The following is a 26,586-nucleotide window of genomic DNA, read 5'->3' as shown; positions in this document are numbered from 1 at the left end:
CTCTCTCCCTCTCTCTCTCCCTCACTGACACACGCACATGCCAATGTCTCCTGCTTTCACACTGTCCACACCACATGGCTCAGCCTGAAATTACAGCTTCTGCTCCGTTCTGAATTGGGGGTGGGGGTTGCTGGAGGACGGGGAGTAGAGGCAGTGATGAGGTTGTCTCCTTCTGACATCAAACTTTATTACAGTGCACGATCCGACACGGAGTGAGCACTTGAGTTTCTTTGATTTTACCAAACTGAAAACCTCTGGAATATAATCAAGAGGAAGATGGATGATCACAAGCTATCAAACCAAACTCAACTGCTTAAATTTTTGCACCAGGAGTAAAGCAGCATAAAGTTATCCAAAAGCAGTGTGTAAGACTGGTGGAGGAGAACATGATGCCAAGATGCATGATTACAAACTGTAATTTAAAAAAAGAGTTATTCCACCAAATATTGATTTCTGAACTCTTAAAACTTGAATATTGAATATGAACTTGTTTTCTTGTTTTAGGTCTAAAAAAATCTCCACATTTTTGTTATTTCAGCCATTTCTCATTTTCTGCAAATAAATGGTCTAAATTACAATATTTTTATCAGGAATTTGGGAGAAATGTTGTCTGTAGTTTATAGAATAAAACACCAATGTTCATTTTACTTAAACATAAACCTATAAATAGCAAAATCAGAGAAACTGATTCAGAAACTGAAGTGGCATTGAGCTTTATATGCTTATATTAACCAAAAAATGCTGTGAGTACATTTTTTTGCAAGATTTCTTAAAACAAGCAACTGCAAAGTCTCAAAATTAGTAAAGTAAGACTGAAATAATGCAAAAATAACTTGGCTGGCGATTTATTGTGCTGATTTTGAGTTTATAAAGTGAGATTTTTTAAAATAAATAAGCAAAATAATCTTACATTTACAATGCGTACTGGAAAGAATAAGAGATCACTTCAGTTTCTAAATCAGTTTCTCTGATTTTGCTATTTATAGGTTTATGTTTGAGTAAAATGAACATTGTTGTTTTGTTCTATAAACTACAGACAACATTTCTCCCAAATTCCAAATAAATATATTGCCATTTAGAGCATTTATTTGCAGAAAATGAGAAATGGCTGAAATAACAAAAAAAAAGATGCAGAGCTTTCAGACCTCAAATAATGCAAAGAAAACAAGTTCATATTCATAAAGTTTTAAGAGTTCAGAAATCAAATATTTGGTGGAGTAACCCTGGTTTTTAATCACAGTTTTCATGCATCTTAGCATCATGTTCTCCTCCACCAGTCTTACACACTGCTTTTGGATAACTTTATGCTGCTTTACTCCTGGTGCAAAAAGTCAAGCAGTTCAGTTTGGTTTGATGGTTTGTGATCATCCATCTTCCTCTTGATTATATTCCAGAGGTTTTAATTTGGTAAAATCAAAGAAACTCATAATTTTTTAAGTGCTCTCTTATTTTTTCAGAGCTGTATGTAATTTTTTTTTTTTTAGCTATTAGTTTTGATTCATATCCCTCAGCCCTACTTGACCCCGTTACTGCAGATTTTCTCAGTTCAGTAGGTTTATGTCTGGAAGAACCTCACATATCATGAACATATCAAAGCTATGTAAGCAAAGTTTAACTCATGCGTGTCAACCCCCACTACCTCCTCTCTCCCTTCTCCATTTCTATCCTCTCCTTTTTCTCTTTCTCTTTTTTCCTGGTCTTTTCTGCCCGCGCTCCAAGCCAAACAACCGAACACTGAACGTCTATTAATGAGCGACATCGTACGATCGTACGTGCCTTCATCATCATCCACTAATCATCATCTAGATTCAGATCATGAATAGGCCATGGAGTAAATGGAGTCAGATGGGATAGCCAGTCCTGTAGTGAGGCATGTTACTGTTCCTGCACCCTCTGCATGCACACATACACACACACATACACACACACACACACACACACACACAGAGAAGCACACGCAGATGGAAGTGTGGAGAGCCTCCCTGCAGATGTCCATTGAGGGCCTTTTGTTGGCATGCATGAAGCAAAGTTGATTTTCAAAAGGAATGCAAAATATAGCTGCTTTTGCGGCGGCAGAGTGGGCCTGTTTGTATTGGTTGCTATTCATGAGGCTTCTTGCTTCTTTCTTTTTTATTATTGGACGAAAACGTGCTCTTTTTAAATATACTCCTGTACAAAAATGCAATGGTAACCTTTTACATTAAGTGTTGACTATCTAACATGAATTAATGCATCAGTTACCATGTATAAGACATGAGGTAATACATTAACAATGCTTAGGTAATTAATTGTGTTAATTAAACACAGAACTACAGCATTAATTAATGTTACTTTCACATTAAAAGTGAATCATTTGTTAAGATGAACAATAAACCATATACTTTATTATTATATTACATTACATTACATTACATTACATTTGGCAGGCGCTTTTGTCCAAAGCGACTTACAATAGTCAAGTACAACAGTAATAGAAGTTTAAAGGTAAAACATCTTTAGACAGGGCCTAAAGGTTGAAGGAAAATAATGGGATAGAAGTAGTTAGAGTTAGTTAGAGGTGTTAGGAGAGTAGGTGCTCTTTGAAGAGCTCTGTCTTCAGGAGTTTATTATTAAAGATAGTGAGAGATTCTCCTGATCTGGTAGTAGAAGGTAGTTAGTTAGAGGTGTTAGGAGAGTAAGTACTCTTTGAAGAGCTCTGTCTTCAGGAGTTTATTAAAGATAGTGAGAGATTCTCCTGATCTGGTAGTAGAAGGTAGTTAGTTAGAGGTGTTAGGAGAGTAAGTGCTCTTTGAAGAGCTCTGTCTTCAGGAGTTTATTATTAAAGATAGTGAGAGATTCTCCTGATCTGGTAGTAGAAGGTAGTTAGTTAGAGGTGTTAGGAGAGTAAGTACTCTTTGAAGAGCTCAGTCTTCAGGAGTTTATTAAAGATAGTGAGAGATTCTCCTGATCTGGTAGTAGAAGGTAGTTAGTTAGAGGTGTTAGGAGAGTAAGTACTCTTTGAAGAGCTCTGTCTTCAGGAGTTTATTATTAAAGATAGTGAGAGATTCTCCTGATCTGGTAGTAGAAGGTAGTTAGTTAGAGGTGTTAGGAGAGTAAGTACTCTTTGAAGAGCTCTGTCTTCAGGAGTTTATTAAAGATAGTGAGAGATTCTCCTGATCTGGTAGTGGAAGGTAGTTTGTTCCACCATTGGGGAACTCTGTATGAGAACAGTCTGGATTGCTTTGTGTGAATGTTTGTTTGGTAAAGCGAGGCGACATTCATTGGAGGAGCGCAGCGGCCGGGAGGTAGCGTAAGCCTTCAGGAGTGAGTGCAGGTAGGAAGGAGCTGTTCTGTCATCACCTTGTAGGCGATTGTAAGAGCTTTGAATTTGATGCGAGCATCAACTGGTAGCCAATGGGGCTCAATGAGCAGCGGGGTGACATGTGCCCGTTTTGGCTGGTTGAAGATCAGACGTGCTGCTGCATTCTGCATTATCATATACTTTACTAATGTTAGGTAAATAACAACTGCGTTAGTTCATCTTTTTTTTAGGTAGTCAACACTTAATGTAGAGTGTTACAGATGCAACCATAGACTGTGTATAGCTGGACAGAGCATCGTCTCTCAAAAGTGAAGCCACCACAGATCGGACGCCCCCTGCTGTTCGGTTGCAGAAAGCTGTGTAACCGCACCCATCCCCATAGGTTTTAATAGCAAAACAGACAACTTTTCAATCACGTTTTTTTTTTCAATATACTGTTATTCTACCTCCATTTTTTAAATGCAGCAGCTAGTGTAACCCCTGCTTATATTGTTAGATTTTATATCCGCACAGAATTCGTTTTTTAAAACGTTATTTAGCTTGATGTGTAAAAGGGCTGGGTTACACCTAGCCGGGGTGGGACCAATGACTGTGTGAGCTCTGTGGAGGCAGCCCTCAGGGGCGGGGTTATTTAAATGAGTAGGCTGTCTCTCTCTGACAGTCTTTCTCCCTCCTCTGGTCTCTACTGCGCAGACTCTGGTTTCAGGATCGCAAACATGGCGGAAGATTTTGGCTTCATTTTCATTGAATGAATGGGAACGGCGACACAGCGTCCATCTTTTTTACAGTGTCTGGATGTAATAAAGCAAACACTGACAGGAGGACCAGAGTGTGTGTTGCACCTATGTAGAACTACTGTCATCCATTAAACTGTAAACGTGTATCAGAGAGAAAGAAAGAGAGAGAGAGAGAGAGAGAGAGAGAGAAAGCTTTTGGCTCATCATGTTAATCAGTGCTGTGAATGTTCCTGTTGATGAGTGAGAGTCCACACAGCTGTTCTGAAGTCTGCTGTATGCCCAGGCCAGTGTGTGTGTGTGTGTGTGTGTGTGTGTATTTGAGGTGTCAGGCTGTGTGGGCAGATGTCTCATTGCACAGATGGGTTTGTCACTGCCGGTCTCGGCCTGTCCGGTTCTTTAGTGTATTCCTAAAGTGAAAGTGATCCATCCCTGACTTTAACTGTATCTAATGCCGGCCTTACACCTAACGATTATCAAGCGATTTCACTGTCGCAAACTAATTTCCAGAGTCGGGATAAAATCATGAGAGTCTTGTTAGAGTGGAGTTGCGGTGGCATCATCTCGATGGTTTAGTATAAGTTGGTAAGTCTTTTTCTCGTCCTGCGTTCCGATAAAATCAATTGTGTTTAATATTACCGCACATCAAAGTCTAAGTATGCCGTAAATATACTAACAGATTTATATACTTTGCTACATTGCCGAGTAGCATCACAGTGCACTCGGAGGAAAGTGCAGCGACTCGGTTCTGATACACCAGCTCACAGACGCAGCCTTGTTCTGATCCACATCACCCTATAAATCTACTGTACACACCCAAAGAGCGCAAGGCCAAGTGTGCTCCCTCTGAGCGCCGGCAGCTGAATTTGAAAGTAAACTTTGATCATACTTTAAGTAAATTTTTAGTTTAATGTAATTCAATATACTTCTAAAATACATATTTCCAAATATACTTTTGTACATTTTTAGCAAAGTGTGTTAAAACATTAAAACAACTGTTACAGTAGTTCACTTAAAGTGCAATATAACTTTTTAGAAAGTAAATTAAATTACTTCTACATTAAAGTAAATTTGTAACGCACTAAACATTGTAGTACAGTATATTAAAATGTATATTTTTATACCCAACAAAGTTTACTAAAAGTGTGCTATTCACAAAAGACAGGAACAAGAACCATATCTGTTTTCTAATGTAAATAAATTACATATTGTCAGGGCCAGACAGGAATGAGACTGGTGCAGATACAATAAAATAACTTTTATTAAAGTTATAGAGTAGACAGGGGTAGTCAACAGAAACAGGGTCAGTACCAAAAATGCACAGTGTAGAGAAACCATACCATAACCGGAGGACAGTCCAGAGTTCATACACGGGTAGGCAGTATCACAGGGTAGGCAAAAATCCAGAGTACAATAAACAGTCCAGGTCATACACGGTAATCCAACACAAGGGAGCAGGCAAAAATCAAAGTCGGTAGAAAACAAAAACAAGATCATACACGGAGAATAGCAAGGGCAAGAGAAACGCTTTGTATTGTAGGATTTACCAAACAGATACTCGGCGAGGTGTGAGCGTGAGCATGGACCTTAAATACACTGAGTAATCAGTACTCGGGACTTCCTGGTGGCGTCATGTGACGTGTCATGTGATCGGGAGTGTGTGTTGTGTCATGGAGTGGTGCGTTCTGGGTATTGTAGTTGTTACTGTGAGAATCGCAGATAGAGCTGGATGTGGGAGACACAGACGTGCTTTCAGCACCAGACATGACAGTACCCTCCCCCTGAGGAACCGGAGCGGAGGCAGAACGGGGCCGACCCCGGCGACGACCACCCGGCGGACAGGGAGTACCGGCGGGAGGTGCAGGTGTCGGAGCGGAGGTGCCAGACAGACGGGGCTCACCAGAGCGAGAAACCCGACGAGTTGGAGCAGAGGAGGTCGGAGGACGCTTGGGACGTCCACGGGGCCTAGGAGCAGGCTTACCAGGAAAACGAGCATGAAACTCCACGAGCAAGGCAGGGTCCAGCACGTCTTTGGCAGCCACCCAACAACGCTCCTCCGGACCATACCCCTCCCAATCGATAAGGTATTGGAGCACACCCCCACGTCTGCGTGAATCCAGCACCTCCCGGACAGCATACGTGGACGACCCCTCCCCCTCCACAGCCGCGGGTGGAACATCAGCCGGTGCAGCGTCAGCGAGCGGACCCGGGACCATAGGCTTGAGGAGAGATACATGAAAAGAATTATTAATACGATACTGAGGGGGTAACTCCACCTTGTAAGTAACTTCATTAATACGTGACAAAATCTTAAGAGGACCAATAAACTTAGGCAGGAGTTTTCTACAACTACCCTCAAACCTAAAGTCCCGGGTAGAAAGCCACACCCGATCTCCTGGTTGGTAGTCTGGGCTGTCACCACGGTGCTTGTCAGCACGCTCCTTGTACACACGCAGTACCTCAGAGACTTTACGATGCGTGTCTTCCCACACCTGCTCACTGCGCTTCATCCATTCATCCACAGCCGGCACATCAGTGGACACCGCTGTCCAGGGAGCTAGAGGAGGCTGAAAACCCAGAACACACTGAAAGGGGGTGAGGCCAGAGGTAGTATTAACTAGGGAGTTTTGTGCAATTTCAGCCCAAACGAGGTATTGTGACCAATCAGTGGGATGTTTGAAGCAGTATGTGCGGAGGAATTTCCCGAGTTCCTGATTAACCCTCTCACATTGACCATTACATGTAGGGTGGAAACCAGAAGTGAGACTGACATGTACACCGAGATGTTCAAAAAATGCCTTCCACACACGAGAGGTAAATTGAGGACCACGGTCAGACAAAATATCTTCGGGGATACCAAAGTGTCTAAATACATGCATATAAATAGCTTGAGCAGTTTGGAAGGCAGTAGGCAGAGCTGGGAATGGAATAAATTTAACCCCTCTAGAGAAACGATCAACAACAGTGAGAACTGTAGTATAACCCTCAGATACAGGCAGATCAGTGACAAAATCAACAGCAATATGCGACCAAGGTCTCTCAGGTACAGGGAGAGGTAGTAGCTTACCGGCTGGAAGGGTTTTAGGCGTTTTACATTGCGCACAAACAGAGCAGGAGGTAACGAATGAGTGAACATCAGCACGCATAGAATTCCACCAGTAACGGGCAGAGAGTAATTGTAACGTGCGTGTGACACCAGGATGACCAGAGGTTAAAGCGGAATGAGCCCAGGTGATGAGCCTGTCTCGAAACTGGACGGGTACGAACGTTTTACCCTGAGGGCAGTCCTCAGAATCGGGCTGATTAGCGTTACTTTGGCGAATCTGATCGTCTAACTCCCATTGAATGGCTGCGATCTGAACAGAGGGAGGAAGAATGCGTTCAGCCTCCTGGGGCTGGGATGCGCTGTCCACAGTGCTGTAAACCCTGGACAGCGCATCAGCTTTAGTGTTACGGTTTCCCGGACGGAACGAGATCGAGAAGTTAAATCGAGAGAAGAAAAGAGACCAACGTGCTTGTCTCGGATTAAGTCGTTTAGCCGTGCGGAGGTATTCCAAATTCTTGTGATCAGTATACACAGTAAACGGATGAACGGACCCCTCCAGCCAGTGACGCCATTCTTCTAGAGCTAATTTCACAGCAAGAAGTTCCCTATCCCCTATCCCATAGTTACGCTCCGCAGGGGAAAGCTTGCGTGAGAAGAAGGCTACAGGAAACAATTTGGGTGGCGACCCACTACGCTGAGAGAGAACCGCGCCAACACCCGATTCGGAAGCGTCCACTTCCACTACGAAGGGCAACTCGGGATTAGGGTGCCTAAGTACAGGGGCTGAAATGAACGCAGCTTTCAGCTCACAGAAAGCGCGATCCGCTTCGGTTGACCATTTCAGGATTTTAGCAGCCCCCTTAGTGAGGGCAGTAAGGGGCGCAGCAATGGAGCTAAAGTTACGGATGAACCGCCTATAAAAATTAGCGAAGCCAAGGAATCGCTGGAGTTCTTTAATGGTCTGGGGCACAGGCCAACTAGTAACGGCAGTTACTTTGTCATCGTCCATAAGGACACCGGAGGAACTGATAACGTAGCCGAGAAATGTGACCCTTTGAGTATGGAACTCACATTTCTCGGCTTTGGCAAACAGACTATGTTCTCTCAGGCGTTGGAGAACTTGACGGACATTCTGAATGTGTGTGGGGAGATCTGGTGAATAGATAAGGATATCGTCTATAAAAAGGACAACAGAGTGATTAATTAGGTCACGAAATATGTCGTTCATAAAGGACTGGAATATGGCTGGGGCGTTAGCAAGACCGTAACTCATGACCAGGTATTCATAGTGGCCGTTGGTGGTGGAAAACGCTGTTTTCCATTCGTCACCCTCCCTGATGCGAATGAGGTTATAAGCACTACGGAGATCGAGTTTGGTGAAGTACACGGCATTACGTAACTGTTCTAATGCTGCTGGGATTAACGGGAGCGGGTAAGCGAACTTTTTGGTAATGTCGTTTAAGCCTCTGTAATCTATGCAGGGTCTCAAACCCCCATCCTTCTTCTTCACGAAGAAGAAACCGGAACCAACAGGGGATTTGGATGGGCGGATGAAACCTTGCGCCAGAGCTTCACTAACATACTCTTCCATAGCCTTCTCCTCATCACGAGACAATGGGTACACACGAGCTTTGGGCAGTACAGAACCCTCTATTAAATCAATAGAGCAATCATAGGGGCGATGCGGAGGTAACTCGGTAGCTTTGGATTTACTAAACACATCAGAAAAATCATAGTACTCGGAGGGAATAGCAGGGGTATCTACAGAATTAGGGCTTTCAACAGAGGTAGATTGCAAAGAGAGTGAATTTAAAGATAAACAGTTCTCACGACAGAAAGGAGACCAGGCAGTGATGTCTCCCAGGCTCCATGAAATGACGGGGTCGTGTGTCTTTAGCCATGGCGCTCCCAAAACCAGTGGATGTTCCGTGCGTGGGAGCACATAGAGAGAGAGCTGTTCCACATGTAGAAAGCTGGCCTGAAGGGTGAGAGGAAGAGTCTGCTGGGTCACAGGTTTGGAGCGTACAGTCTTTCCATCAATGGCATGGATGGGGATAGGCCTAGGGAGATCCTTCGTGGGTATGGCGTACTCCTCCACCAGATCCAGGCTGATAAAGTTCCCCTCCGACCCAGAATCTACAAGCGCTGAGACACAAAACACATCCGTTGGAGTGGTGATAATAACAGGCAACTCGAAACATTTTTCTTTAAGTTCAGAAACAGGGGTACATACCACGTTAGCGCGTGGAGTACACTCCACGCGCTGTCCCAGAGCAGACGCTTGAGCAGAATTGGGCCGGAGTTCACAGTTAGCCCTCAGATGACCTGGACCACCACAATAGAGGCACAGGTGAAGGCGAATGCGACGCTGCCTCTCAGTGACGGATAGTCTGGATCGTGTGATCTCCCTAGGTTCAGAGATGGATGCAGGTGCAAATTCCGGAACTGGATTCCCGGACTGGAGTAGTGCAGGGTGAACCACAGGCGTGTGGCTAACAGCTTTGGGTTTACGGGAAAGGAGCTGATCCAGACGGATAGACAGAGTGATCAGCTGATCCAGGGTGAGTGAATCGTCCTTGCATGAAAGTTCTCTTTGAATCTCGGGGTTAAGTCCGTGTCGAAACATGGAGATGAGAGCAGGATCGTTCCAACCGCTGCTAGCGGCTAACGTACGGAACTCCAGAGCAAAGGCTGCCACAGATAGTTTACCTTGCTTCAAGGTAATCAGAAGCTCTCCACTAGATTGCCCATAGCGTGTATGATCAAAAACGCTGCGAAAAATAGACAAAAAAGTGTCGTAGCTGGATTCAGAAATGTTCTCCCAAATAGCTGTAGCCCAGTCCAAAGCCTTGCCAGACAACCGAGAAATTATAAACCCGATTTTAGCTTTATCAGAAGCAGGAGGTGAGTTGCTAAAAAACACGGAGCACTGGAGCAGAAACCCATTACACTTCTCAGTGTTACCGTCATAGACTTCGGGTTTACACACAGCGAAAAAGGGAGTAGTGGTTTCGTTAGGGCTGGCTACAGGACTAACCACTGGGTTAGGGTTCTGGGTGGATAAACCCCGGAGATGACTTATAATCTCGGCTAGCTGCTGCTGTTGGTTAACCTGGTGGCGTGCTAGCTCGTCAACAGCTTGGGTCACACCAGCGAGCGTTTGCTGGTGCTGACCTAAAAGCCGACCCTGGTTAGCCAAACCAGACTTAATAGACTCTGTATCCGCAGTCTCTGTCATTATGGCCGAGTATCTAGTCAGGGCCAGACAGGAATGAGACTGGTGCAGATACAATAAAATAACTTTTATTAAAGTTATAGAGTAGACAGGGGTAGTCAACAGAAACAGGGTCAGTACCAAAAATGCACAGTGTAGAGAAACCATACCATAACCGGAGGACAGTCCAGAGTTCATACACGGGTAGGCAGTATCACAGGGTAGGCAAAAATCCAGAGTACAATAAACAGTCCAGGTCATACACGGTAATCCAACACAAGGGAGCAGGCAAAAATCAAAGTCGGTAGAAAACAAAAACAAGATCATACACGGAGAATAGCAAGGGCAAGAGAAACGCTTTGTATTGTAGGATTTACCAAACAGATACTCGGCGAGGTGTGAGCGTGAGCATGGACCTTAAATACACTGAGTAATCAGTACTCGGGACTTCCTGGTGGCGTCATGTGACGTGTCATGTGATCGGGAGTGTGTGTTGTGTCATGGAGTGGTGCGTTCTGGGTATTGTAGTTGTTACTGTGAGAATCGCAGATAGAGCTGGATGTGGGAGACACAGACGTGCTTTCAGCACCAGACATGACACATATATTTAACAGGTCTTTTTCTCGGCCTGCGTTCCGATAAAATCAACCATGTTTAATATTACCGCAAGTCTAAGTCTAAGTATGCTGTAATTATATTCTAACAGATTTATATACTTTGCTACATTGCCAAACAGCATCACAGCGCACTCGGAGGAAAGCGCAGTGACTCGGTTCTGATACATCAGCTCACAGACGCAGCCTTGATCCACATCACCCTAGGCGTGATGAGGGGAGAGAGAGCGCCATCTGCTGTACCCACCCAGAGAGAGCAAGGCCAATTGTGCTCCCTGTGAGCGATAGACTACTATGAAGTACATTTTTAGTTAAATGTAATTCAATACACTTCTAAAATACTTATTTCCAAACATACTTTTGTAATTTTTAAGCAAAGTGTGTTAAACCAACTGTTACAGTAGTTCATTTAAAGTGAAATTTTGCATGAAACGTTTTAGAAAGTAAATTAAATTAGGCAAGGCAAGTTTATGTGTATAGCACCTTTCATACACAACGGTCATTCAAAGTGCTTTACAAATTAGAAAATACACAGAGAAGTCCAATTAAAAAACATGTAAAAGAATAACAGTAAAAATGGAAATAAAAAACTAAAATAAGAATAAAGCATGATTGAATCAAACATGATTAAAAGAAAGAGAAGTAAAATTAAAAACATGTAAAAGAACAACAAGGAATTAAAAATAAAAATAAAATAAGAATAAAGCATGAACAAAACATAATACAAAAGTGCCATTTCAGAATAAAAATGTCCGGAGCTGCAGTGTTTTAAGCTTGTTTGTCATTTTATGAGTATCATGTTTTATTCGTTTAAAAAAAATTATTATTATAGATTCATAAAGCTTTTAAACCTTTAGGTTTTGTTCCTCATCCTAAACTCGCATGGTGCCAATATAGATAGCAGGAGAGCAGAATGGTCAAAATAATGATGAAAAATATACATTGCTTTTAGAACTCAAGGAATGCAATGAAAACTAGTTTATATTAATTTAGAAACAACAATACTAATATTGTTCAGAAATCAGTATTTGATCTAATAACCCTGATTTTTAATCACAGCTTTCATGTATCTTGGCATTCTCTCCACCAGTCTTTCACACTGCTTTTGTTATAATAACTGTACATTATTATGACTTTATCAGCAGTACGTCTTTACAGGGACTAGACTAGACAACCTGTGTGTATGTGTATGTGTGTGTATATGTGTGTGCATTTGCACATTTATGTCATCAGCAATGGTTGCAACTTAACTTAAAATAGATGAATACATTCAACTGGATTGAGACATCACTAACATGTTTATGTGTGTGTGTGTGTGTGTGTGTGTGTGTGTGATGCAGCACACCATGCCAGTAGTCTTTGGATTCTTTTGAACATGCTGAGTGTTGTATAAGTCATGCTGTGGACCAAATGTCCCAAATATGCCACATTTAACCCAAAGAGAGAGAGAGAAAAAGGGAGATAGAGAGTGAGGAGGTGGGGTTGAAAAAAAAGAGAAAGAGAAAAGGGAAAGCAAAGCATTTGAAATGTATCAGAAAGAGAAGCGTAAGAGAAAAAGCTGTTGTTTAGAGAAAGTGTATATATATGTGCGCTTTCTCTTTTTCACACGTGCATGTACACTTGAGTCTGCTGTAGGATGAGCTAATCCTTCTTTTGTCAGAGGCAGATATTCTTTGCCTTCCAGGGCTTCTCTCTCTCTCTCTCTCTCTCTCTCTCTCTTTCTCTCTTTCTCTCTGTCTGCAGTTGTGTGTGTGTGTGGAGCGGGGCTGCATTGGCTCGGGAGTGTGTATGAGCTTGGCTCTCCTGCTGTGCTGATCAGGCTGGGAGGGCTGTGTGAATGGACCGCTCGCTTCTCTCAGATTAAACATCAAAGTCTGGGCTGCAGCCGGCCCCAGCGCTCAGCACAGCTCAATACAGCAAGACACCAACACAACTCAATACAGCACCACACCAACACAACCCAGCAGCACAACAGGGCAGCAGCACAGCTCAATACAGCAAGACACCAACACAACTCTGCTACATCTGCTACAACTCAAAGCCACGAGAGGAACCACAGTACAGCTCAATGCAGAGCAGCTAACAAAACTCGATCAATACATCCCCAATCCAGCTACATGAACCCCCATCACATCACCCATCCAGCTCTGAAGAGGCCTGAATTCAGCACCTGTACTGTAAATTAAAGAGGCAATAAACCCCCTGATTCTAGCTGTTTCCATAATCAGCTCACTTTTAAAAAAGGCTAAAATTGGGTGATGTATGGGTTTAGAGGCAAATCAGCAGGGAGAGCTGATGGGCTGAGCTGAGGGGGGAGTGTCTGCGTACCAAAGTACATGAACACATCATCCTCGTCTATAACACAGTTATAGACGTGTTATAGACTCAGAACCTGAGATATAAACAGTGTTCTCAAGTCTCACGCTTTGAGTGGTATTTCTCACGCTTGCCAATCCATCGGCTGTATATTATAATGTACTCTTGTTGAGCCAATCAGAATATAGATTGCTCTGTTGTTAGGCAGACCTAGTCAAAGAGGGTGGAGTTTCAGCGCGCAAAAACAAGTCTCTTGGATTGATTGGATTGAAGTTAAAATAAAACTTTCTGGCCACATGTGCAAATATATTTTTGGATAACGTGAACATCTCTCCAGCTGTTAGAATAGAGGGAATTGATCATGCATTGGGCATGCGTTGCAGACAGTTGGAAACTTTTCTCTGACACAAAGATAAATGGATTTAATTAAATAGCAGCAAATTCTGGAAGCAAACATCGTCTTATCTATAAAATAGTAGCTGAAAGTTAAAAGCAGATGGCTTAAAACATGTGTTCCATTATAGAAGTATTAAAAATATGTTATCTGTCTGTCTGTCTGTCTGTCTGGCTTAATGCTTTGCTACCACAGTGTCTCACTTAGAAAGCAGTGTAGAGAAAATAGTCTCTGTATTCTAATCAAAAGGCGGAAAATATGCCCTGAAGTATCAGCAGCTAACTTCTTGATATGAAAGTTTTGTTTTCTGTGTTGTTTAGACTCTTGGGGCCCTATTTTAGCGATCAATAGTGCACTGATCAATTGCAGATCATGCAGCTCGATTTAGGGTGTGTTGGTGTGTCTTTGGTATCGTGAGGGTGCAAAAAGTACAGCGTGTGTAGCTCAAAACTCACAAAAGGCATGTACTAATTCTCTTAGTTTATACATAGATGTGGTTAATTTTGGACATAAAGTGAATTAAACCAATCAGTGTGCCAGTTGCCATTCCCTTTAAAAGCCAGGTGAGCTCTGACTTTGGCGTGTTTCGTATTTTAACAGTGCGGTGCTTTTGTGCGTACAGGTGGATGCATACCAATATGTGGTTGGTTATGGGGTATCTGCTTACCAGAGCATGGAAGATATCACGAGTGAGAAAAAAAACTATAAAAAAAATAGAAATTGTCAAATTAACTGCTGCTTTGCACTTTATATCTACTTTACACTAGAAACTACACTATTAAATCATGCTCCTATCTATCGATCTATCTATCCATCCATCCATTCATCCATTCATCCATCCATCCAACCATCCAACCATTCAACCAACCAACCAACCAACCAACCATCCAACCAGCCATCCAACCAACCAACCAACCAACCAACCAACCAACCAACCAACCAACCAACCAACCATCCAACCATCCAACCATTCAACCAACCAACCAACCAACCAACCAAACATCCAACCAACCAACCAACCAATCAACATCCAAATCTGATTTTTTGCTCAGCAGATCTTGACGGTTCACATTCACTGTAAATGTAAGTGATCTGTATCTGTGTGTAATGTGAACAAATCTGTCTCTGAAACATCTTACATGCTGCACATTGATACCTGTATAAACGCTCCTTCTTCACCAACAACAATAAAAAAACTCATATTAGAGAGACGAGAGACTCGTAGCTTTATAAAGGGAAATGGATGAGTTTGTTAGCAGCTCATATGTGGAGCATCTTTAGCTGGAGTGGAGAAACTGTAAACAGCTGCTCTGAAGTTCATGCTCAGGTAGAGGAAGTTGAAAAAAGACAGGTGGTTTGCATTAGCAGTTTTTTGCAGCTATAGCTGCACAGCTGCACCAAGAGATGTGTTGTGGGTACGAGACAGAAGCACGTAGCGCTAATGCTAATGATAATGCGTAAAAGCGTGAAAAAAGACTCCTGAATTCTGACGCATGATTTAATCGTTCGTTAATCGCTAATACGTATCCGATTTATGACCACATATGAAAGTTACTCAAATCTGATTTGGAAAAATTGGATTTGACATGTTTACACAGCCATGAAAAAACCTGATCTGAGCCACATTGAGCAACATGCATTTTTTTTATATATAGACGTTTGTTCAAAAGTCTTGAAAATCACTGAATCGTAAAGAGAGGTGAATATTAAACCCCTACTTTCTGCACTTCATACAGTCTTACACTGTTGTAAGTAGTGCTTGTGATACTTTTTCCCTTTGCTTTTCTCTCTCACGCAATTTTTATGCTTTTTCTACTTTTTCTGCTTTTTCTGTCACGCTTCTGTCTCTCACTCTCTCTTCTTTAATCTTTAGCTCAAAGTTTACCACCTCTGAGTTCTCTGAGTTGATTTAGATTTAAAATTCCTTTAAAAGATTAATGGTTTCTTTTTTTAAAATCGTGATTTTCTCATAATGTGTTTTTTTCCTCTTCTCTTCCTCGAACAACTCTAAAGTTAACCAACGTGATGAAATATTGAAGCCCAGGCACCCCACAGCCTTTTTCTTCTAGCTAAGCCTTTAAAGATTCATGGGGGCTGCATTGATATCATTAGGCCGTGAGAACACGGTCTAAAACACACACACACACACACACACACACAAATCTGACCAAGTCCTTACCCCTATTTGCCTTTCATTTATAATTGTATGTCAACCTCAGGCTGGATTAAAGGCAGCTTAAAGCACAGTAGCGGTCACGGGGGAGAACAGGGCAGGGCAGCTCGCATAAAATCAACTCCTCAGATAATGTTTGATTTTTATTGTTTTTAAATTCCTTCGCTCGTGGAATCACCAGGGGAGTCGGCGTGCAAAAGCAAGCAGCTGTTCTGAACGCTTTTTTCCCCTCGCAACAAATAAAAAAGTGAAATAATGAAAAACAAAGAAGAAGTGTTGGCATATTACGCACACTGACAGCTCTGTGCTTTGTTTAAGTAAATTGCATGTTATTCTCAATGTGAGAACAAATCACATTCATTCAACAAGCTTTCCCTCTCTGCTTGTTACAGTTGTGGTTAGACCTATCACAATAATTTTTTTATTTTTTGCTAACAATATATAATTCCAGACATTTTTGCGATAAGCAATATTATTGTCATATTACGACTAATTAAACAAAAATGACATAATGATAATAATAGAATAGCATAACAAATGAATTATACCATTTTAAAGACTTTTAAGAATTGAGAATGTTTAATTAAACATACTATGAGAAATACAGCTCTAGAAAAAATAATAAAAGTAAAATAAACATTGTTATTTTATTCTATAAACTACGAACAACATTTCTCCCAAATTCCAAATAAAAATACAATCATTTACAGCATTTATTTGCAGAAAATGAGAAATGGCTGAAATAACAAAAAAGATGCAGAGCTTTCAGACCTCAAATAATACAAAGAAAACAAGTTCATATTCCTAATTTAGTTTTAAGAGTTCAGAAATCAATATTTGGTGGAATAACCCTGGTGGTTTTTAATCACAGTTTTTTTTTCATGCATCTTGGCATCATATTCTCCTCCACCAGTCTTACACACTGCTTTTGGATAACTTTATGCTGCTTTACTCCTGGTGCAAAAATTCAAGCAGTTCAGTTTGGTGGTTTGATGGTTTGTGATCATCCATCTTCCTCTTGATTTTATTCCAGATGTTTTCAATTTGGTAAAATCAAAGAATTTCATCATTTTAGGTAGTCTCTTGTTTTTTATCCAGAGCTGTATATACCTGTTTCTGTTATTATCTGTATCTATAGTTCACACTGTGTGTATGGGCTGTAGTCAGAGTTATTGAAGCACTGATAGGTCATTTAGCATGTCTGGCTAAAATACTGTTCCGTATTAAATATGTGAACAAACATACAAATAAACACAGCACCGCACCATACTATGACCCTACCGCCACCATGTTTAAAAGTGGGAATGCCTATAATACCTATAATCATACTTTTGGTTACTGTACTTTAACAATTATATACATTTCTATATTGGTGTCTGTCGTCTTAGCCATTATTAAACTGTAAATTGTGATGGAAAAGCATGACGGCAATTTTGTTGATAATGAAGTTGAACTTAGATTGAACTTTGATTTTAGAGTGGAACTGTTTTGTCAGCCACTTTCAGTTAATTGCAGGTCTGCCTTTCGCTTCGGTCGATTTGGTGGTTCCTGGTTTGTTCCTGATCGTCTAAATGAATATTTTATTATTATCAAATAATTTGCCATCTCAACTCACTTCTCAGTATGAGTAAAAATTAAGAATTTGCGTCTTGCTTTCTCTCTCAGATTAATACATCAGTTATTAACGCAGAGTCAGGCGTATCAATGCGGAATCTTTACCCCATTCAGAATAATAGAGACATCCGTGTACATTCATGTAAAGATGGGCATTAATATTCAAATGGGCCCATTAATATGCAACAACCATTTTAAAGTTTTAAGATTTAAGATAAATTATTCAAATAGCGTTCACGGCACTTCAGATGTTTCATCATAAACGTGAAGGCTCTGATGCTGGAGATGATTTGAATATTAATCAAATGAAAACAGATGAAAATAGGACTCTATTTCCCATGAGGCGTCGCTCTCCTCCTGACCTTCCTGGGAGGATGAACCTTCGGGCTTCTCCGCGTTTACACTCCACTCGTAGTTCCCACAGCTTTGTGTGTGTGTAAGAGAGAGAGAGAGTGTGTGTGAGAGTGTGTGTGTGTGTGTGTGTGTGTATCGAGAGCTGGGGTGTGTGTGTGGAGGCGGTATGTGCTTGTCTGTCGGTTGTGGACATTGATGCATCAAACACTATCCTATAAAAGTAAACGTTTCAAGTGACTGCTCGCTCTAAATTACAAAATCTGAGCAACTTTCATGAGCAAACTGCCACTTTGAGTCAAACACACACTCGTGCACACACACGCACACACACTCACACACACATACACTCACAAATGTGCAAAACCGACACAGTGGAAGAAGATGGATCTGGGGACAGATTGTTAGTGACATGTTAATTTCTACACCGTCACTCAAGCTTGGTGCATCTGCAATCAAAGTGATGGGACACAGGCAGAGCTATCAAACCCTCCTCTATCTGAAACCCCTCTTCCTTTTAAACTGCCTCCTTTCTCCCCCCCCCCATCCCTCATCTTCCTTTTAACTCTTTACAAAAAACTGCCCTCAGTTTTTTTCTCTTGCTTTCTGTACAGATGTCTTTCATGTCACTTTAATAATAAAAGAACTCACATTTTATTATATATATATATATATATATATATATATATATATATATATATATATATATATATTATTATTAGTTTATTATTAATTAGTATTTTTAAGCTTCTGTTTTTCTGAGCTGGATTACTTGCCAACATTTGACAACAGATTGAGGGCACCAAATGTGTTATAGATTATATTTGGTTTGATTACTACCATATCTCTGGGATACTGCAACATTTAGGGTCAGCACTCAGTGTAGCACTATCAGGCGACCTTTACAGTACGTCCCGCTGGGGCTGAGGTTAGCGGCTAATGCTAATGCTGCGAATCCTTTTTATGTAGCTTGCCACATAATCTTCCTTTTAACTCTTTACAAAAAAAATATATATATATATATATAATTATTTTTATTATTAGTTTATTATTAATTAGTATTTTTAAGCTCCTGTTTTTCTGAGCTGGATTGCTTGCCAATATTTTACAACAGATTAAGAGCACCAGATGTGTTATAGATAGGGTAAGGCCAAGATGACTGCCATGTCTCTGGGTTACCGCAACCTCTCAGGGTTAGCACTCAGTGTAGCACTATCAGGCGACATTTACAGTACGTCTAGTGATGCGTTTAGCGGCTAATGCTAATGCTAATGCTGCGAATCCTGTTTATGTAGCTTGCCATCAGCTGCCGAAGCCCTGAGAGAGAGAGCACAGCTGGCTTTGTTCTCTCTAGGTGGGTAGATGGCGCTCCACCGACAGACTCCGAAAGCCTTTTGTCCCTCAGGCCATACGACAGTTCAACTCCTCTCAGCACAGCAAACTGAAGACTCGTTGACACTCTTTCATTCGGGCAATTCTTGCCACACATGGACACACCCTCAGCTATGGTCACACTCTCAGTCTTGCTGATGCCTATAACACTATTTTTACAGTTCTACCCTATTTTGCACTAGTAGTTCATTCACTAGTTCATTCATCTACTGTTTACGGATCTTTTGCACTGCTAAATTTAAATTTTTATTTTAATTTATATAACTGTATTTGCACTTTCTGTATGGTTGACAGCAGTTATCCTCACCTAATGCACGTCAACTGGTGTTTACTGTCTATTGTGTTCAAATGCACTACCTCCATTCTCCATTACACACACACTAAAAACTGAACTTTTATTTATTTAATTTAATTTCTTATCTTTTTGTAACTTTGTGTACTATACATACCTGCTGCTGGATGTCTAGAATTTCCCCCTCAGGGATCAATAAAGTATCTATCTGTCTGTCTGTCTGTCTGTCTGTCTGTCTGTCTGTCTGTCTGTCTGTCTATCTATCTATCTATCTATCTATCTATCTATCTATCTATCTATCTATCTATCTATCTATCTATCTTCTCCACATCAGTTTACAGACAGACGCCTTGTGCTGATTGAGTCCTAATGAGTGAATGATTGGGTAATTGGCCTTGTAAATTGGAAAGAAAATGTGATAAAAATTAGAAATAAATTGAAAAAAATATATATATTACTCCAGTAAAGTATAGACATCCAAAGCACAGTAATTAAGTCAGTATAGTTTAGTTTACATAGCTGCGAGTTCACACACATGCCAGCACTGAGAGGTGTCAGATTACCTTCATCAGCGCTGGGTAATCTGGGCATGGATTAAGATTAGTATGAAGAAGATCAGAGCTCCACAGGAGGTTTTTTAAGGAGGATGATGATGATGATGATGTTGATGATGCTCATGTTTTCCAGAACTTGTTTTGCGTCAATAGACATTAAACCTGCCTCTCTGCCCTCTGCGTGTGTGTTTTTCTGTGTGTGTGTGTGTGTGTGCAGGCAGCCGTGGTACTATGGCTGGGGTTTTAATCTGCCGCGAGGACAAGCTCTGTTGGACAAGTGGAACCAGATCCCAGACTCCACTGACATTCTGCTCACACACTGCCCTCCTCTGGGTGAGTCACAAAACAGGCACACACACACACACACACGCACTGAGACACACAGGTAGTCTCTAACTCAAGGCTTTTTCCTGTAATTTTGTTTTCATTGAAACACACACTCACGCACACACATTTGCTCAGAGGGTTTGGCAGATGGAGTGGCTACAGCAGGCTGCTAAAGCATGCAACACCGAGACGCTGTTCGCAGTGCGGCAAATCCCTCTGCACACAATAAAACACACACACACACACACTCACACACATTATGTATATGGCAGGGGGAAGTTTCTCCATAAAGACAGCTGCAGTTTAAGACACCCAGCTCGTGGGCTTTCAGAGTGTGTGACAAAGGCTTAATTCTCATGAGATGTGTGTGTATGTGTGTGTGTGTGTGTGTGTGTGTGTGTGTGTGTGTGTGTGTGTGTGTGTGTGTGTGCATCTGTACGTTTGCCAGCCAACTCTAAATCCGAATCTCCACACCTCTATAGTTCTATCTATACTACTACTAGTGCATCTCAATGTATTATGTACCACCTAAAATGAAGAATTTCTTTGATTTTTCCAAATTAAAAACCTCTGGAATATAATCAAGAGGAAGATGGATGATCACAAGCCATCAAACCACCAAACTGAACTGCTTGATTTTTTTTGCACCAGGAGTAAAGCAGCATAAAGTTATCCAAAAGCAGTGTGTAAGACTGGTGGAGGAGGAGAACATGATGCCAAGATGCATGAAAAAACTGTGATTAAAAAACAGGGCTATTCCACCAAATATTGATTTCTAAACTCTTAAAACTTTATGAATATGAATTTGTTTTCTTTGTATTATTTGGGGTCTGAAAGCTCTGCATCTTTTTTTTTGTTATTTCATCCATTTCTCATTTTCTGCAAATAAATGCTGTAAATGACAATATTTTTATTGGAATTTGGGAGAAATGTTGTCTGTAGTTTATAGAATAAAACAACAATGTTCATTTTACTCAAACATAAACCTATAAATAGCAAAATCAAAGAAACTGATTTTTCCAGAGTTGTATCACACACATAGTGATTTGCATATTTTAAGCATTTATTTATTTTATTAATATCAGTGTCTCAGAAAATCGGAATATTATATAAGACCAATTGAAACTTTTTTGGAAGTGTGAGTGTGCCAAGTGTGCCAAGTCCTGCTGGAAAATGAAATCTGCATCTCCATAAAAGTTGTCAGTAGCAGAGGGAAGCATGAAGTGCTGTAAGATTTTGTGGGAAAACAAAACTGCACTGACTTTAGACTTGATAATAAAACACAGTGGATCAACACCAGCAGATGACACGTCTCTCCAAACCATCACTGATCATCAGTAAATTTTACATTTTATTTAAAGGAAATCAAGGGATCAGAGTCTGGAGGAAGAGTGGAGAGACACACAGTGCAAACTGCTCGAGGTCTAGTGTGAAGTTTCTACAATCAGTGATGGTTTGGAGAGTCTATATGGAGATGTGGATTTCATTTTCCAGCAGGACTTGGCACACTGCCCACTTTGCTAAAAGTACCAATTGGTGTTATATAATATTCTAAGTTTCTGAGACACTGATTTGTGGGTTTCAATTGGCTGTAAGTCATAATCAACAATAAACAATAAAAGAAATAAACAATAAAATAGCTCACTCTGTGTGTTATACATGACATCAATTCATCAATGATGATGAATTTTTTTGAGATGCACTAGTGATTGATAGATTAATGTATATTGAGAACAAAATAATATATTTTTATATATATATAAGTATTAGTATTGTTAGTATAATGTTGTTATAATGTGCTTTCATGCAGGATTTCTCGACTGGGTGCCCAGGAAGATGCAGCGCGTCGGCTGCATGGAGCTGTTAAACACAGTCCAGAGAAGAGTCCAACCCAAACTACATGTCTTTGGACACATACATGAAGGTGATGCTCATCTTTCATCTCTCATATCTCTCAAATCTCGCAAATCTCGCAAACTACTATAGAAAAAACTGCACAAAAAGCACACAGAGCCCTGGCTGAATATCAAACACGCACGCTGTATAGACCCGCGATGAATAAGTCATCACATAAAGAGTCTACGCTGGGCTTACACACACTCCGTGCTCCAACACACTCATGGTACCATGAAGCTTCACCCTATTTTGGGATTAGCAGGGCAGGCTGTCTCCCTGTGGTGCTCTGAATAGGAACTAGATCACGTTCATATTCACACAGAATAAAATTAGCCCTCAGATTCTAAAAGCTAGTACAACATGCACGAGATCCTGTTTGTTAATTTGGTGTTTTATGTTAATGTTTTATGAAAGGGCTTTTGTTACAGTATATTGTTATGAGGTTCTGAAAAAGGGCTGTTATTGAAAATAGCCTTCATTTGCTTCTATTTTAAGTTATTACAAAAAAACATAAAGCGCTGTGATAATCATGCCTAAAGGGAGAGAAGAGTCGAGTTTTTTCATTATTTCGTATCAAGTTGACAACAACAGAGAAACTATGTAGGACGTTGTAGGAATGTTTATCAACGCTTTGAAGAGGTTTTAGTAAGTTTAGCCTGTAACAGAACGTTACAAATTTACAGAACATTATTAAAATGTTTTTTTTTACATTCTGAGTGACGTTGCAGTGATGTTACCAGAATGTTTAAAAAAAAAGGTTTCATCAAAATGTTCTAAGAACATCCAGGGAACTTGATGTTTCATGGGACATACTACTATCCCATGACTTTTGGTCTGCATCAATGGTTTGCATCACAACATTAGTAGAATGTTTCTCACATAAAGTTCCCAGCTAAACAAATACTAACATCATGGAAACGTTAAAAACTAAAAATTAAAAGTTAACAACAACAGAGAGCATGTGAGTTGTAAGAACGATAATCAACGTCTTAAGGAGGTTTCAGGAAGGTTAGGCTGTTACAGACTATTACAAAAATAATGTTCCAAGGACGTTCTGAAAAATGTGTTGTCATAATAATAGTGCATCAGAACGTTAGTAGAACGTTTCTTACATTGCGCTCCCACCTAAACAAATACTAACATCATGGAAATGTTAACATAAGTGAAGTTGTAGGGATTTTACCAGAATGTTTAAAAAAAAGTTTCATCAAAATGTTCTAAGAACATCCAGGAAACTTGATGTTTCATGGGACATACTACTATCCCATGACTTTTGGTCTGCATCAATGGTTTGCATCACAACATTAGTAGAATGTTTCTCACATAAAGTTCCCAGCTAAACAACTACTAACATCATGGAAACGTAAAAAAACTAATAATTAAAAGTTAACAACAGAGAAACTGTTGAGTTGTAAGAACGATAATCAACGTCTTGAAGAGGTTTCAGGAAGGTTAGGCTGTTACAGAATATTACAAAAATAATGTTCCGGGAACGTTCTGAACGTTAGTAGAACGTTTCTTACATCGCGCTCCCAGTTAATTAAATACTAACATCATGGAAACGTTAACACAAGTGATGTTACAGTGATGTTACCAGAATGCTTAATTAATCATTAAATCAAAATGTTCCAAGAACATTCAGGAAACTTTTTTAGTGTGTTACCTGTTTTATCTGATATACCTGTTTTCTTGTATAAAGTATGACATTTATTTTACTTTGACAGGATAGTAATGGTTTGCATCACAACATTAGTAGAACGTTTCTCAAATAAAGTTCACAGTTAAACAAATACTAACATCTTGGAAATGTTAAAAACTAAAAATGCAAAAATGTGTGTGGAAAAAAAAGTGACGTTGCAGTGATGTTACCAGAATGCTTAATTAATCGTTTAATCAAAATGTTCTAAGAACATCCAGGAAACTTGACAGATTGAACATTCAAAGAATGTCACCTGTAACATTCAGAAAACGTTTTACTTTCCAAATTAGCCTAAAATATGTAAACCCTGGTCGCAGTTTATTTCCCTCTCATCATTTGAGCCTGACTTTTTTTATTGCACGTATTTTTGCTTTTATTTCATATTTTTCACACGTAATCATGCAAGTAATAGATGCACAGTTCGGGCATTATGCGGTTCTGGTGATTGCAGTGCGATTTTTAAAGCTGCCCTTTTGATTTGATTTGTCTTTTGTAATAACTACTGTAATCCACATGCACAATTATATGAAACTGAACAAATAGCACTGCAGGTAAAATTCTATAGGTTGCACTTTAAAATAAGAATATATCATAAGGGGTTTATAAATGTTTGTTAAATTATTCTATGAATGTTTTTAATTATGTTTTAAATACTTTAAAAATACTAATAAGCAGTTAAAAGGTATAAATGGAAAGGGCAACAGTGGCCTTTCAATCATTCAGCATTAACATATACATGTTAACAATAATCTAAATATAAAATAAAATGTATTAATTATCTACTCAGATGAAAGATGTATCCAGTTATCATAAATGTGGTGTATATTAACATATCACAATAGTTTAATTATATTTTCTTATCAACAAGTTTTTTTGTTTGTTTTATGTTTTGAGTTTTGTTCGCTAGAATATGTATATATGTACCATATATATGTACCATATATTAATGCTGAGTGATGGAAAGAGAAAGTAAGATAAGCATCCAGGCCTTTGTCTATCGATGTGTTGTAACTGCTTAATAATGGTTTTATAGTTATAAACCCATTATAAACTCTTTATAAACTGTTTATAAACTCTTTATAGTGGTAGAATTCTATATATTGCAGTAGTAACACTACACATTATACGCTAATATGCCAAATGTCACGGGAAAAAGCTAAAGGACAATTCTAGCTCACCTTTTTTATTCCAATTTTAAATGGAATGCCTCATCCATGCCCTGCCATGAGCATGCTGCCAGTGTTTAACCTTACTCACTCATTCATCAAAATAGAGCATGAACCAGCCAATGAGCAAGTTTACAAGCCAATAAAACAGTAGTCTAGCCCCGCCCACTTCACTGGAAAAAACGGCAGCTCAGGCATTAGAGTGTGGCACCACTCTAAACCCAAAGAGGCAAAGTAGTAAGCTCTAGTTTTATGAGATTTAGACACTTTAATTATATTTATTTTACTGTGTATGAATGGTTTGTGACATGTTTTGGATGCATTGGTGTTTATTTAAAATTATAGTGCATCCAATGACCATGTAAAGCATCTAAAAACGTAATAATGTCTTTTATCAAACTTTGATTTTGTGTAAAGTATTGAAATATCTCTTTTTTTTTTCTACGTCTGTATTTTCTTAGGTTACGGCATGATGACGGACGGAACCACCACTTTTATTAACGCCTCCACGTGTACAGTCAACTTCCAGCCTATGAACTCCCCCATTGTCTTCGACCTGCCCAATCCCAGGAGCTCTTGATTAAACTCCAGAAAGCTAATCCCTGCATCTCATCATCGCTGTCTCCAATCAGGGTCCCCTCTCTGAGTTTATTTGGGTACTCTTTTTTTGTGTGTATATAAAGGAGAGCAATACTGTGCTCTGGACATTTTTTTGGTGAGATTTTCATCCGTTGGTGTGAAACGTTCTGTCCTCGAATAGTGACTCTGCTACTGCCTCATTTAAAGACGTTTTACCATGTTTTTAAGTGGGCCTCGCTCTTTCATTGCACTTGAAACGTTGCGACAATCCCTTCAGCTGTTAACGGTGTTGGCTCATCGGACAACCGCGGGATTCTGGGAGGTGGTGGCGTCGGCGGCTCGGGACTCCTCATAATTTAATCCGGGAAAAGAATCTCGGGAACCTGGAAGCCTCAAAAAAGGACCTCAGAGAAATAAACTGATTTTTTTCTGAAATTCTAGAAGGTCTAGAAGATCAGAAGTGCATCGGATGAAGTGTCATGAAGTGAAATTGCCCGCCTTGATTTTTGCGACACTTTCACTTCATTCTTCACCTTTTTTTTTTTTGTTCTTTTTGCTCCCATCTCTTACCTTATCCAGTGCCATGCTGCTGTGAAGGTTTGTTCAGGGTGTGTGTCATCTCCTCCTCCTCCTCTTCCTCTCTTTTCCCAGCTATTTCATTTTGGGATGGAAGTCAGACACTGAACGTGTGCAATGTACAAATGTTGATGTGGAAAAAATATAAATGTCTCCATTTTTATGCTTCTTTTGTGCATTTTTATGGTAAAATTGTTGGATGTGAGTGATTTCGTAGCAGGCAGTCCTTTATTGAAGCGTTTTGACCTCCTCAGATTTTGCGGAGAGCTTGTTAGATGTCAAGTATTTAATTTTTTTAAGCACTTGAGTTCTCGCCTAAAAAAAAAATAATAATCAAAGACGTGCCCA

At 40.1% G+C, this 26,586-nt stretch overlaps 2 protein-coding genes across 2 annotated transcripts in view; one reads left to right on the top strand and one right to left on the bottom strand.

Annotated features, from left to right (window-relative positions):
* Positions 1 to 26,397, top strand: part of mpped1 (metallophosphoesterase domain containing 1) — a 71,041-nt gene extending 44,644 nt beyond the window's left edge. The window contains exons 5-7 of the mRNA XM_022671819.2: positions 20,213 to 20,328; positions 22,133 to 22,246; positions 25,545 to 26,397. Coding sequence (XP_022527540.1) covers positions 20,213 to 20,328; positions 22,133 to 22,246; positions 25,545 to 25,663 — 349 coding nt within the window. The 3' untranslated portion in view covers positions 25,664 to 26,397. The remainder of the gene's footprint in view (positions 1 to 20,212; positions 20,329 to 22,132; positions 22,247 to 25,544) is intronic.
* The window catches only part of sult4a1 (sulfotransferase family 4A, member 1), a 282,375-nt gene that overhangs the window by 180,838 nt on the left and 74,951 nt on the right, over positions 1 to 26,586 (bottom strand). The gene's annotated exons all lie outside the window — the stretch shown is intronic.

Source organism: Astyanax mexicanus, chromosome 2, assembly GCF_023375975.1.
Source record: "Astyanax mexicanus isolate ESR-SI-001 chromosome 2, AstMex3_surface, whole genome shotgun sequence".
NCBI classification, from domain to species: domain Eukaryota; kingdom Metazoa; phylum Chordata; class Actinopteri; order Characiformes; family Acestrorhamphidae; genus Astyanax; species Astyanax mexicanus.
The sequence above is the reverse complement of the archived record's forward strand: the minus strand, read 5'-3'. Positions and strand labels throughout refer to the sequence as shown.